Source organism: Colias philodice, chromosome 2 (genome assembly GCF_061535455.1).
Source record: "Colias philodice isolate Cphi_HAF_F1 chromosome 2, ilColPhil1 Martin Lab GWU primary, whole genome shotgun sequence".
NCBI classification, from domain to species: Eukaryota; Metazoa; Arthropoda; class Insecta; order Lepidoptera; family Pieridae; genus Colias; species Colias philodice.
The window spans coordinates 7391788-7404992 of NC_143087.1; the positions used below are offsets into that span (position 1 = coordinate 7391788).

At 33.2% G+C, this 13205-nt stretch overlaps 3 protein-coding genes across 3 annotated transcripts; all 3 read right to left on the reverse strand.

Moving 5' to 3' along the window:
* Nucleotides 1-4475: 4475 nt before the first annotated feature.
* LOC149490549 (WD repeat-containing protein 55 homolog) lies at nucleotides 4476-6754 on the reverse strand. The gene is made up of 5 exons (XM_089706170.1): nucleotides 6530-6754; nucleotides 5905-6227; nucleotides 5361-5478; nucleotides 5094-5262; nucleotides 4476-4993 (listed from the first exon to the last, which is right to left on the reverse strand). Exons 1-5 carry the CDS (start codon nucleotides 6642-6644, stop codon nucleotides 4495-4497), a joined length of 1224 nt encoding a protein of 407 aa, XP_089562296.1. The 5' UTR covers nucleotides 6645-6754; the 3' UTR covers nucleotides 4476-4494.
* Nucleotides 6755-9198: 2444 nt separating this feature from the next.
* LOC149490550 (uncharacterized) lies at nucleotides 9199-10244 on the reverse strand. Its single transcript, XM_089710997.1, has 2 exons — nucleotides 9694-10244; nucleotides 9199-9388 (listed from the first exon to the last, which is right to left on the reverse strand). Exons 1-2 carry the CDS (start codon nucleotides 10242-10244, stop codon nucleotides 9334-9336), a joined length of 606 nt encoding a protein of 201 aa, XP_089567123.1. The 3' UTR covers nucleotides 9199-9333.
* A 172-nt stretch (nucleotides 10245-10416) lies between these two features.
* LOC149490551 (uncharacterized) lies at nucleotides 10417-12386 on the reverse strand. The gene has a single exon (XM_089711007.1). It carries the CDS (start codon nucleotides 12214-12216, stop codon nucleotides 10768-10770), a length of 1449 nt encoding a protein of 482 aa, XP_089567133.1. The 5' UTR covers nucleotides 12217-12386; the 3' UTR covers nucleotides 10417-10767.
* Nucleotides 12387-13205: the final 819 nt, after the last annotated feature.

The window sequence follows — 13205 nt, forward strand, 5'->3', positions numbered from 1 at the left end:
AATAATAATTTAGAGCAGGCTCCAAGGAGATGTTCGTTTGCAAAAATAGCGGACCTAAATCTGACTTCTGATATACAGGGTGTAATCGTTAAGTGTGCACAAGCGATTATTCCGTAACTATTGCAGATATCAAAAAACTTTAAACTGATATCGAAAGTACTTAACCTAATGAGTAAAATGGCCATAATAAATTTTTAAAAATAAAACGAGAAATAACCAAAAATGTTACATTAAACGCTCCCATACAATTTATTTCCCATACATTTTGTATTCATAGTAGATTTTCGAAGTGACGTCCTTATTGTGCAATACAATGAGGAGGTCTATTTACAGTTTCTAAATGAACTTCCCTCCAAATTTGCGAAGTAATTAAAGCAGAAAACCAAAAAAACAAAAAAAAAGCTAAAATCTTTCATATTAAATGTATAGGTTGACCCAAAAGTAATGATAATTGGGTATTTCCTGTGCACATAAAAATATAAAATAAATGTTTTATGCTTGCTCATGTAATCACTAAGTTATCACAAAAAAATTATATCTACAGGCCACGTTTCCAAGTATTAACATTAATTTTAATGTGAACAGTGCGAGCCAGAATGTTTCCCGACGAAAAGAAGAAACAACGATTCGACATTTAGAGGGTGAATTTCTAAATTTTTAATGAGATCAGGATAATTTTTTGTCACGATTTGTGACCATGGGCGTTACCTGGGTTCACCATGTTTATGCTGAAACCAAGAAACAATCAATGGCCTGGATGCGAGCTTCCAAAGTGACGGTGAAGATTTTCAAAGTGAAAATTAGTGGGATAGATTAAAGCCGTAGTTTTTTGGGACGCTGAAGAAATGTGGAATATTTTAAGAAGGTAGCCACTACTACACAGGGCTCTTACTACACAGACCAAATTAAAAGATTGCGGGTAGGTTAGTAAGAAAAAGAGACATGGCAAACTTCGGTCTTGAATGTTGGTTCACCAAGACAACGCACCAGATCACAAAGCGTCAGTTGCGATGGCTGCCAATCAAAAATCGGCATTGAAAATGCTTGAACACCCACCCTGTTTGTAAGATCTAGCTCCTAGTTAATTCTATCTCTTACCTCGGCACAAGAAACACCGTCGATACAAGAAATTTTAAGACGACAGCGAAGTGATGGCCGATTTTGAGGGGTTTTTGTAGATGAAGTCAAAGTTTTTTTTTCTAAGTTAAGGAAAAAAAATATCGAAGTATATTATCTAGTTAGAAGACTATCTAGAGAAATACATAATTATTTTAACTGTAATGACCTTGTTTAATATTGATTATCATTACTTTTGGATCAACCCATGTACATGGGATATTCATATCTCATACTAAATGTATGGGAGGGTTTAAAGTTAATTTTTTAGATATTTCTCGTATTATTTTTAAAAATTTATTATGGCCATTTTACTCATTAGGTTAAGTACTTTCGATATCAGTTTAAAGTTTTTTGATATCTGTAATAGTTACGGAATAATCGCCTGTGCACACTTAACGATTACACCCTGTATATTGTATAGGTCCCAGATATCCTATAGACAGATGTTGCCAACCAGTTTTGTGGTCCCCTTGCCCGCACCCCGGTAATTAAATATGGCATACAAAGAAAAAAATAAAAATTTCCAAAACATGCCGTGTGGGGTATCAAATGAAAGAGCTTATTGAGTAGATCACGAATATATAGCATACTATATACATTTCTTACACTTTCTCTAAGATTTTTTAGAAAATTTACGAAAATGGTCCATTTTTGAGTTAACTTTAAACCACTATAGATTGAAAACTCGTGAATATATTTTTTAAATTATTATTTTAAATAATTAACAATAGTCCATTGTTTATGATTCAATAGTTCGTAATATAATATAAGTGAGCTATGTGGTATATTTGATGAAAATAACTAAATACTATATGAACTTGAAAATATACTCGCCATCTTTGAATGCTCCCCCCACTCCCCCATGCAACTATTTTACTGTACGAAATATTGAATCGTAAACAATGGACTATTGTTAATTATTTAAAATAATAATTTAAAAAATATATTCATGAGTTTTCAATCTATAGTGGTTTAAAGTTAACTCAAAAATGGACCATTTTCGTAAATTTTCTAAAAAATCTTAGAGAAAGTGTAAGAAATGTATATAGTATGCTATATATTCGTGATCTACTCAATAAGCTCTTTCATTTGATATCCCACACGGCATGTTTTGGAAATTTTTATTTTTTTCTTTGTATGCCATATTTAATTACCGGGGTGCGGGCAGGGGGACCACAAAACTGGTTGGCAACATCTGTCTATAGGATGTCTGGGATCTATACAATATATATCAGAAGTCAGATTTAGGTCCGCGATTTTTGCAAACGAAACTCCACTGAGAGTCCGGTCTAATTGTAATTTGTGTCTAAATATTTGCAATTTGTACCCGATGACTGTTCTATATGGAAGATAAAACATAATAATTACATAACAATGTATTCTCTAACACATGTTCTAGCTGTAGAATCAATTGGAGAGGAGATATTGTTATAACAAAGAAAACAACGGCTTCAATATTGGTATCGAAATTTATAACGAGATTTTAAAACAGAAATCCCGCAAAATATTTCAAGGAAAAGTATAAAATGTGAATCTAGTTGTATTCACATACTAATCAAGTCGAATTAAGTACTAAATGCCTAAATAAAGATATTCAGTAAAATTCAAATGGAATTATCCATTTTTGCTGTTAATAGTGTTTTAATAGGTATTATATAAAAATGTTATATAATTAATATTATATTATAATAAACTTATCGATCTACATTGTTGATGTTTTATTTTTAATTTCCTCTAAATTTGATTAGGGATGAGAATTACTAGGGTTGTACCGAGCATCAGAAATTTTATCGATATTAGCACTCATAAATAGGCATCACTAGCAACATCAACTTTTAAATGTTGGCAGCAATGTGGGTCATTTTTGACGTGAACTTCTCATAGGTTGGTATAAAAGATTTCCCATAGCGAATACATGCATATGTGTGCGTGAGCTCGAAATCGAAGTACTGAGTGCCGTCTCTTACCTATATTACTTGCTCTGTGACTCGATAAGGGTGCACTCACACACATCAGTCACCGTCACGGCACGTCACCGGACAGGATTAAAAAAAAATATGTATCAATAGTTCTAGTATGACTCTGTTCCCACACGACAGTCGCCGGCACGAAATCTATCAGTGACGTCACCGGTCAGGCACGTCAAATAATCTTTCCATACATGTATCATACTTTTATCCCCACTCACCCGGTGCCGTCACGTCTCAGTTCAGTCAGCGTCGTGCTACCGTCAATTGCTACATGTTCTCTAGCGTGACACACGTCTAATCACTGACTAACCTGATGTATGTGTTCAATGATTCAGTCAAACCGGCGACGTGACTAACGGACAACATGACGGTGACTGGTATTTGTGGATACGTACACAAACCGTCACCGATCAGTCATCGGTGACTTGACGGTGACTGATGTGTGTGAGTGCACCCTAAGGTGCACACTGAACTGAGACGTGACGGCACCGGGTGAGTGGGGATAAAAGTATGATACATGTATGGAAAGATTATTTGACGTGCCTGACCGGGGACGTCACTGATAGATTTCGTGCCGGCGACTGTCGTGTGGGAACAGAGTCATACTAGAACTATTGATACATATTTTTTTTTAATCCTGTCCGGTGACGTGCCGTGACGGTGACTGATGTGTGTGAGTGCACCCTTATTTGTCTTGATCATATCGCTAAACGATACATCGACGATTATTAGAAATTGCATTTAATTAGAAATATACGTTAAAAAAATAAAAAAATATACATAAATGAAAGGTTATTCCATCTTTTTTAATATTCGACATGTCTGAATTGCTTCTGCAAGACTTGACAGTGCAAAACGGCATTTTTAGCGGAGCACTCGCAGACGTCCTTTCGATGTTTTACGAATACGCAGAGTGTTTGTAATCGATTACGCAAGTAGTTTTTATGAAAGCATAAGATTTTTCGATTCGAATAATCTTATACCTCGGCAAAAGGGGAAACGCCTGCGAGTGTTATCCATTACTTAATGATATAAGCCAACCTTAGATCATTAAGTAAACCAACACCCATATACTTTGATGTGATCATCGCAAAGTTTAAAATCAGTAAGATAAGATCCATCTAAACGCGATTGGAGAAATCGAGACGTACAAGTTGTGTTAATCCATGGTTAATCCTAGATTTGTTTGTTTGTTTGAACGTGCTAATTGTAGAAACTACTGGTCCGATTTGAAAAATTATTTCGGTGGTTGATAGCCCATTTATTAAGAAAGGCTATAAAGACCAACAGGAGCGTAGCAACGCGGGTAAAACCGCGGGGCACAGCTAGTCATTAGATAAATGAAAATAAATCCATGTAATATGATATGGAATAAAACAAATACCATAATTTAAAATGTCTCTATTTACAACAATCCAGAGAAAAAGTCAGAAGCATTTTTAACAGAGCTTGATGGTAAGTTGTTACTCATATCTTTTCTTTTATTTTGTTTTTCATTAACATTTATAAGGTTATCAATAGATTCAAAATATGAAATGTTCCAAAATTTAACATCATTATTATGAGAACTAGAGGCGATGTACTGACCATCATGACTTATATCCAATCTTTCTACAGGTAAGGTATGCTGACCAACAACTCCGAGTTGGCGTTGAGGAAACATATGAGCTGCTCTTATTATGCCATCTTCTCCAGAAGAGACAACAATATTCTGAGTTATGGGAATCATACACTGTATGCTATGTTTCTGTCCAATATATTCATCACTATGGTAACCAAATTCCTTCCAATTAAATAAATAAAATTTTCCAGTAGAAGATCCCACCAACAATTTAGTTTCTGATCTGAATAATCCTAAACATGTCAGTTCTGCTTCATATTGTTCTGATGATATATAGATTTTACTAAAAATACATTAAAAATTAAATATGTATTACAGATTTAATTATATATGTAAAAATGTATGGTATGGTGTATAACACTAGGTTAATGATATAATCTTACCTTGCTTTTAGATCAATGGATGTAAGCATTCCATCTCCACCAGCACAAACTAAATATTTTTGTGCTTCATTTGTAATCATATCAGATATGTAATCCTCTCCAATTTTTAAAGTAAATACAGGATCAGCTTTTCTCATGTCCCAAAGTTTAACTGTTCCACAATCATCACCTAAACAATAACAATATATGAATGTTTAGGATCATACACAGGATCATAGCAAACATTGTTGGCTGTAAAAAATAAATTATACTTTATCTACTGCTTACCTGTTACTATTTTATTATTATCCAAACTAAGTAATTTGTATACTGGTTCATCATGTGCATTTTCAAAACATTGTTTAAGTTTTCCAGTTTCAACATCAGTCGCAATGATTACTTTATCCTAAAATGTAAAACAAGTTTTCAAATAAAAAAGCGAAAAATAAAATAAATCATATTCCAAAGAATACATTATTCTTTACAAGCCACACTGGCTATCATAATATAACACAAATATAAGTTTTTTTTTAATTTCCTATTTTTATCATTACATATTATAAAACAAAGTCGCCTTTTCTGTCCCTATGTCCCTTTGTATGCTTAAATTTTTTTAATAGATTTTTTAATAAAGGTTTTGCTTAAATTAAAAATTTGGCTTAAATTTTTTTAATAGATTTTTTAATTTGGTTTTTTTAATAGATAGAGCGATTCAAGAGGAAGGTTTTAGTATATAATTTATCAGGTTTTAGACAAAGCGGGCGAAGCCGCGGGCGGTAAGCTAGTTTATATATACAGTATTGTATAATGTAATTACATTTTCCTTACTTACTTTTGCTGTAGAATACATGGTATCACCTTCAGAATCAAATTCCACATCTCTACATGCTTTTAAATGTAGCTCTAAGGTATTTACAAGTTTTGTTTCGTCATTATTATATTCATAGAGCAATATATCGCCTACAATATTCGCTAAAGCAATTACATTTTTAGAAGGGTGGAAACAAATGTCAACTATGAAGTCTTCTGTATTAATGGTAGGTGGATGATCTCTAGGTTTATTTTTTTCTGCTTTAATAGCCCTGACCACTTCATCCTCGTCTTCAGAATTATCTTCCTGATTTTCCTCAGTGTTAGCTGCATTATCGTCACTATCTACAATGAAAGTTCATGATCACATTTTAGTAAAATATAATTAAGTCGTCTATTTTCTCTAAGAAAGAACATAATATGATTATTACGTATTAACCATATCGTAATAATCGCACTCTATATCAAGTTTTTTTTTTGGCAAGAGAATGTACTACATAATTAGTTTATACATTTTCTATATAACAAGCTTTGGTGTTGTTTAAAACACATTCTAAATGCTGCACAAGCTTATAAATAGGTAACAGACTAAAATAATGAAATACAGGTTTTTTTTTCTATTGTAATATCAAAAGCAAAATCGAAACCATTTTCAGATTGCTCGTCAATTTGTTCATCCTCCATTTCTTCACTCATATCACTTATACTACTGTCGGAGTCATCTGAAGAATCTTTGTCAAATTCACGGAAATTAATCGTCATTTTAAAATATTCCTTTTACGATTTCAAACTAAAAAAAATAACCTCAATAGATTTCAAGGATCATAAACAGAATCTCGTGAGAATTATTTTCAATCTTATTTTCAATATTGAATTGAAGTTGAAGAGACGTTTACACTTACTTAAGTGTCAACTGTCAATTCTATATAAAATCGACTGTCATTTTACTTGACATTTTTTTTTTTTTTTTTTTTTTTTTGCTTTTTATGGCAAGAAGATGTGACTATTTGCCAGTGTCAAGTAAGTATGATAAAAGGTAAGGAAACAATTCGCGGTAAGGAATAAGGTGAGGAGATTTGGATTTAAGTCAGAGGAGTTGGGAAATATTTATATATACATAGATTACTATTTATATTATTATTTACATATTATATTTACGTTTTATGTTACTAGATACAAATATATATGTTTATATTATTATAACTTTAAATTATTACTTATTATAAATGATGATAAGGCGTTGTATAACTTTATAGGATTTTGTAGTAAACATAACATACGAGTAGGAAATGGAATACGAAGGGATAGTAGGTTGGATATAAACGAAGAGTGGTCAAGTAAGGGGCATGCAAAAAATATATGATCTATATCTCCTACGTCAGTTCCACATTCACAGATGGCATTGTTTAAAATACCCAGTCTCGCAAGATGAGCTGGGCAACATGTATGACCAAGACGCATTCTTATAATGATAGAGGTTACAAGCTTACAGCCTGTAACTTTATTGAACCAAGGTTTAGTGGGAACGACTTCTTGTAACTTATAATATTGCTTTCCTTTATATAATGTACTTTGTTTCCAGAGATTTTCCCAAGACTCGTGCAAGTAAATTTTAGGCAAACTGACCAAGTCATGGCAATAACTCTGATAGGGGACCATGTCTCCACATCGCACAGCAGACCTTGCCAACTCATCAGCTTTTTCATTTCCTTGGATACCACTGTGACTTGGTATCCAAGCAAATGTAACAGAATAACCTTTGAATGAACATTCTAATAATTTACTTTTAATATCAAAAATAATGGGGTAAAAGGGTTTATTAATAAATGAATATTTGTGAAGACTTTGCAAGGAACTCTTGGAATCTGTAAATATAATTGTTTTTGGCAGTTTCATTAAGATTACATACTCTACGGCCTTAAGTATCCCTAAGCATTCTCCAGTAAAAACTGACGATTCTGGCGGAAGTTTATTTTTTATGTAAATGTTGAACTGCTGGTGAAACACTCCAACTCCTACACAACTCTGAGGTGATGATTTTGATGCGTCAGTATAAATGTGATTATATTTTTCCCATTCTTTACAATTCAATGCATTTTTAAAGTCTATACAAGCATATGTATCATGTTTCGTTATGCCTATATTATAAACTATATCTGGGGATACAAGAAGAGATTTGAAATTATTACTAAATAGCGGCAACGCCGAGGACCGATGAATCGGGGAAGGTATAGATTTAATTCTGTGATAACTTTGAATCAGACATGGTAACATTTTATGGTCCCAATACCTGCATGTTAGAATTTTGCAATAAAGTTTTTCTAATCTATTGAACAAGGGATGTCTAGAGAATTGATATAAACGAAATACATATCTATCTGATAAATATTGCCTCCGAAGGGATAGCGGAGGCTCACAACATTCTATTTGAAGCGCATTGATAGGGCTAGATTTCATGGCACCTGTTATTATTCGTAACGCTTTCGATTGTATAAGATCTAACTTTTTAAAGGCTGTAACATTTCCACCGTCTAAGAGAAACATCCCGTAGTCCATAGTACTTCTTATAATGGCATTATAAACAAGCTTCAAACAAAATGGGTGAGCTCCCCACCACACCCCCGAGAGGCACCTTAACATATTTAAATATTTTTCGCACTTTATGATCACGTAATTTATGTGAGGAGTGCCTGTGAGCCTATAATCCAATATAACGCCTAAAAATTTAGTCTGATCGTGTTGAGGTAAGGTATTATTTTTATACACGATATTTACGGTCGGTGACGACCGTTGTCTAGAAAAAACTACTACAGAACTTTTGGAAACCGATATATCGAGTGAATTAATATCAAGCCATTCGCCTAATACATGCAAGTTATTGTTTATCGAGTTACAAGCTGAAATTAAATTATCATTTGCAATATACATTACAACGTCATCAGCGTATTGTAATATGTTAACAGAATCAAAAAATATGTCTTCTAAATCGCTTGTATAAATGTTATACAATAATGGACTGAGGACGGATCCTTGAGGAAGCCCTTTATGTACAGTTCGCGATAATGTAGAGTCAGAATAATTTAACTTTAGATTTAATTTTCTTTCAGTGGCTATTACAATTATAAAGTTAATAAGTATTTCGGGGATCTGTAATTTGATTAATTTATTCTTTAGAATTTGTATATTAACATTATCGTACGCAGAATTAATATCAAGGAAAACTGCAATGACATGTTGGTTATCAGAAAAAGCAATACGAATATCCGTTGTTAAAATACTTAAGTTGTCCATAGTACTTTTACCTTTCCGAAAACCAAACTGTGTTTTTGATAATGAGTTATGATGTTCAATATACCATTCTATACGGTTTTTAACTAAATGTTCTGCTATTTTGGCTAATACTGATGATAAAACGATAGGTCTGTAGGAGGATGCTTCCTCTGGGTTTTTGTTAGGTTTTAACACAGGTATTACTTCCTGCTCCTTCCATTGAGGTGGTATATTTCCTGTCAGCAAAACAACGTTAATAATGTTAAGATAATATTCCAAGGCAGAATCGCCGAGGTGCGTGAGGAAGGAGTAAGGTATTCCGTCTAAACCCGGTGCAGAATCGTCCACTCCAGACAAAATACCCTTTAATTCATATAATGTGAATGGTGTTGATAGAATTGCATAGTTATGATCCATTTGAACAGATTTTAAAATGGGATAGTAAGCTAACTGTGATGGGACTGAAGGTGGAGCTATTGTATCTATAAATTCTTCAGCTAACGATTCTGGAACTATAAATTGTTGATCTCTATAAACTGACCTAAAACGTCTTATAGAGTTCCATACTTCGCTAGGATTAGAATTGGGAGAAAGAGAGGCACAAAATGATTTCCATCCCTCCCTTTTTTTGTCTTTGAGAAGAATTTGGGTATCTTTTATAATCGCGTTTAAAATTTCCAAATTTTCTTCTGACATGTCTTTATTATATGCTTTTTCTATGGATTTTCTTTTCTTGATAGCCTCTGAACATTCCTTATCCCACCAAGGGGGAAAAGGTAGTATTGAAGTTTTCGTTGGTTTTGTAGGAAAAATTTCATCAGCTACTTTTAAAATAATTTTTGCAAAATTGTTTGAACATTCTGCTTCTTTCCCCTCTTTGACTTCAGACAGCTCCTTAACCTCGTTTTCTATGCGATTTCGATAAATATCCCAGTCTACATTTTTTAAATTATATTTACAGCGTGGTGATCTTTTATTACAATGCTTATTATTTTTATTAGGAAGATTTAATAAAATTGGGAAGTGGTCGCTTCCAAAAGTAGACACTAAAGGCTTCCACGATATTTTTGAAGCTAAATTTGCCGAGCACATTGATAAATCTACTGCACTAATATTTTCATTAATATGTGTCCGTTGAGTCGGTTCGCCTGTATTCAATAAACATAAATTGAATTTATCAATTAACTCCAATAATAATTCTCCATTGGTATTAGTACTACTACTGCCCCATACTTGATGGTGTGAATTAAAATCCCCTAACACAAGCACTTGTCCATGTAGTGAGTTAAATACCTGTCTTAAATCATTTAAAGCTTCAGAAGTTGGATGGGGTATGTAAATTGACACAACGGAAATTTTGTCAACAACGGCTCCCACAACGTTTAAATTACAAGACTGATTATTGTTGAAAAAAAATATTTTTTTATATAGCAATGAATTTTTTAATAAGATAGCAACCCCACCATATCCATCACTCCTGTCATCACGTAAACAGTGATAGCCAGGAATGCGAAAAAATGAATTTGGTTTTAACCATGTTTCATTTAGGGCAATTGCCAAAGGTTTATATTTATTTATAAGATGTATTAGTTCCGTTTTTTTAGGGATAACACTTCTACAGTTCCACTGAATTATATATGAATCCATTATTAATACCGAAATTTTTGAGCACATTGTTTAACTGAGCAACGTTGGACGGTTTTAAGATATTGTTTTGATGTAAAGCTTCTATTAAGGTTGATAATAAATCTAAAATGACATTATTAGGAGACTGGTCATTACTAGGCTGAATTGCGCAACCATTATCAGGAGCTGGGATCTGATATTCCTTTATGAGGGCTTCATGCGAAGCTCTATCATATCCCACACTTGTTTTAGGTGGTGATCGTGGTTTTAAAGCTACTGTCTTTTTATAAGATGACCTCTGAGTGCCAGCATGTAATAAATTTGTTTTATTTGATGTGAGGTGAACAGTTGGGGTTGACTGTAATATGTCTGTAAAAGATTTAGATATTTGTGGATGTAATTTGCTGGCTTCAGCATATGATATATTCTGCTGAGCCATTGAAATTTTAATGTTCCTTTGTCTATTAAATTCTGGACAGACTTTATTCGTAGCGTAGTGAAAGCCAGAACATGTAATACACTGTGCGCAATCTTCCTCAACAGTGCATGTCTCACCTGAATGATCTAGACCACATTTATAACAACGAGGTTTCGATCTACAAATGTTTTTTGTATGGCCATATCGGCAACAGTTAAAACATTGAATTGTTGGGAAAATATATAAATCAACCGGTAATGCATTATAGCACATGTATATTTTTTGGGGAAGGACTTGACCATCGAAGGTTAAAATGACAGATTGGGATGGCTTCCAAACATTGGATCCATCAATGTTAACTTTAAAATTGATTCGCCTAATTTTAATAATTTTACCACAACCAGAAGGCACAGAAATATTATCTATAACTTCCTCAGGAGACCAGTCACTCGGAACGCCCCTAACTAAACCCATTCTTGTAATGTGAAATGTTGGTATTTTAGCTTTTAGTTTAAATGTATTTAGATTGTTATTATTTAAAAATGCATTAGCATCGTAAAAGGTTGAAAACGCAACAGAACATCTATTTCTCCCTATTCTCTTAACGCTGCCAGGAACAATATTTTGAATTTTATTTTTCTTTAAAAAATTTCCAAATGTGATAGGGTGCAATGTGGAGCCATCTCCCGCAGAATCTTCAATTCTCTGCACATGAACTATGTATGGATATGCATCTGTTTGGATATAATTGGCACGGATAATATTATCTGTAGGATTAGGTGGAACTGAGTTTGATGTTTCTGCTACATTATTCATTGATATAGAGGAAGAAGGATCATTACTAGAATAATTAATATTTGTATCACTATCATTCATAATTTTTTTACGCCGCCTTTTTCTATTTAGTTCCGGGTCTAATAGTATACTTTCATTGTTTGATTCTAAAGTGACATAGCTTGCCACAAGAGGACCAGACCGTAAATCTGACTCCTCTACAAAAGGATCGGGAGGGTCATTCATATTCCCGCCCGAAACTCCCGCGAGGGTTCTTACATACTAAAAATATACAAGAAAACTTACCAATATATACACAAAACTATATGAATTTACAAATATATATAATAAATACAAGTAATATTTACAAAATAAACACCTCTGACTACGAAAAAAATAATTAAAATTAAATCAGCTTTAGAAACACTCCCTCCAGCTTCGAAGTTTCCCGCGCTTTTTCTACTTGACATTAATTGACACTTGAAAATGATATTCTTACCATGAGAGAAAAAAAATTGACATTACACAACATCTTCTGGTACACTGTCAGCCGCATTTTTTGACGCAGCATTCAAATATTCTTACCATGAGAGAAAAAAATTGACATTACACAACATCTTCTGGTACACTGTCAGCCGCATTTTTTGACGCAGCATTCAAATGAGTGTATTAAAGTTTTCTAGAACATAAAAAAAACTGTTTTGGAGTACTGTCAAATTAAAAATATTTTAATTAATATTAATTATAAATTGAATTTATACTATAACTAGGTTTCCGCCCGCGGCTTCGCCCGCGCAGTCAAAGAAAAACCCACATATTTCCCGTTCCCGTGGGATTTCCGGGATTGCGTCATTTTCCCGGGATAAAAAGTAGCCTATGTCCTTTCTCGGGTATCAAAATATCTCCATACCAAATTTCATGAAAATTGGTGCAGTAGTTTAGGCGTGATTGAGTAACAGACAGACAGACAGAGTTACTTTCGCATTTATAATATTAGTATGGATAAAAGTAAGTACTTTTTCATAAAAAAAGAATAAAAAAGAACTTTCAGCTCGTATTGAACATTTTCAACACAGTCTAATAAAGTTAATTTTTGCAATTCTTCCATTGTTTTATTTATTAATCCAAACTAATTACAGAACTTTAAAATTTTCTGATTAAACTGTAGCTTTGTGTAAAAGACGTTAGACTTTCAAGTGGTTTTGACTGATCACGTGATCAAAGTACTGCGAGTA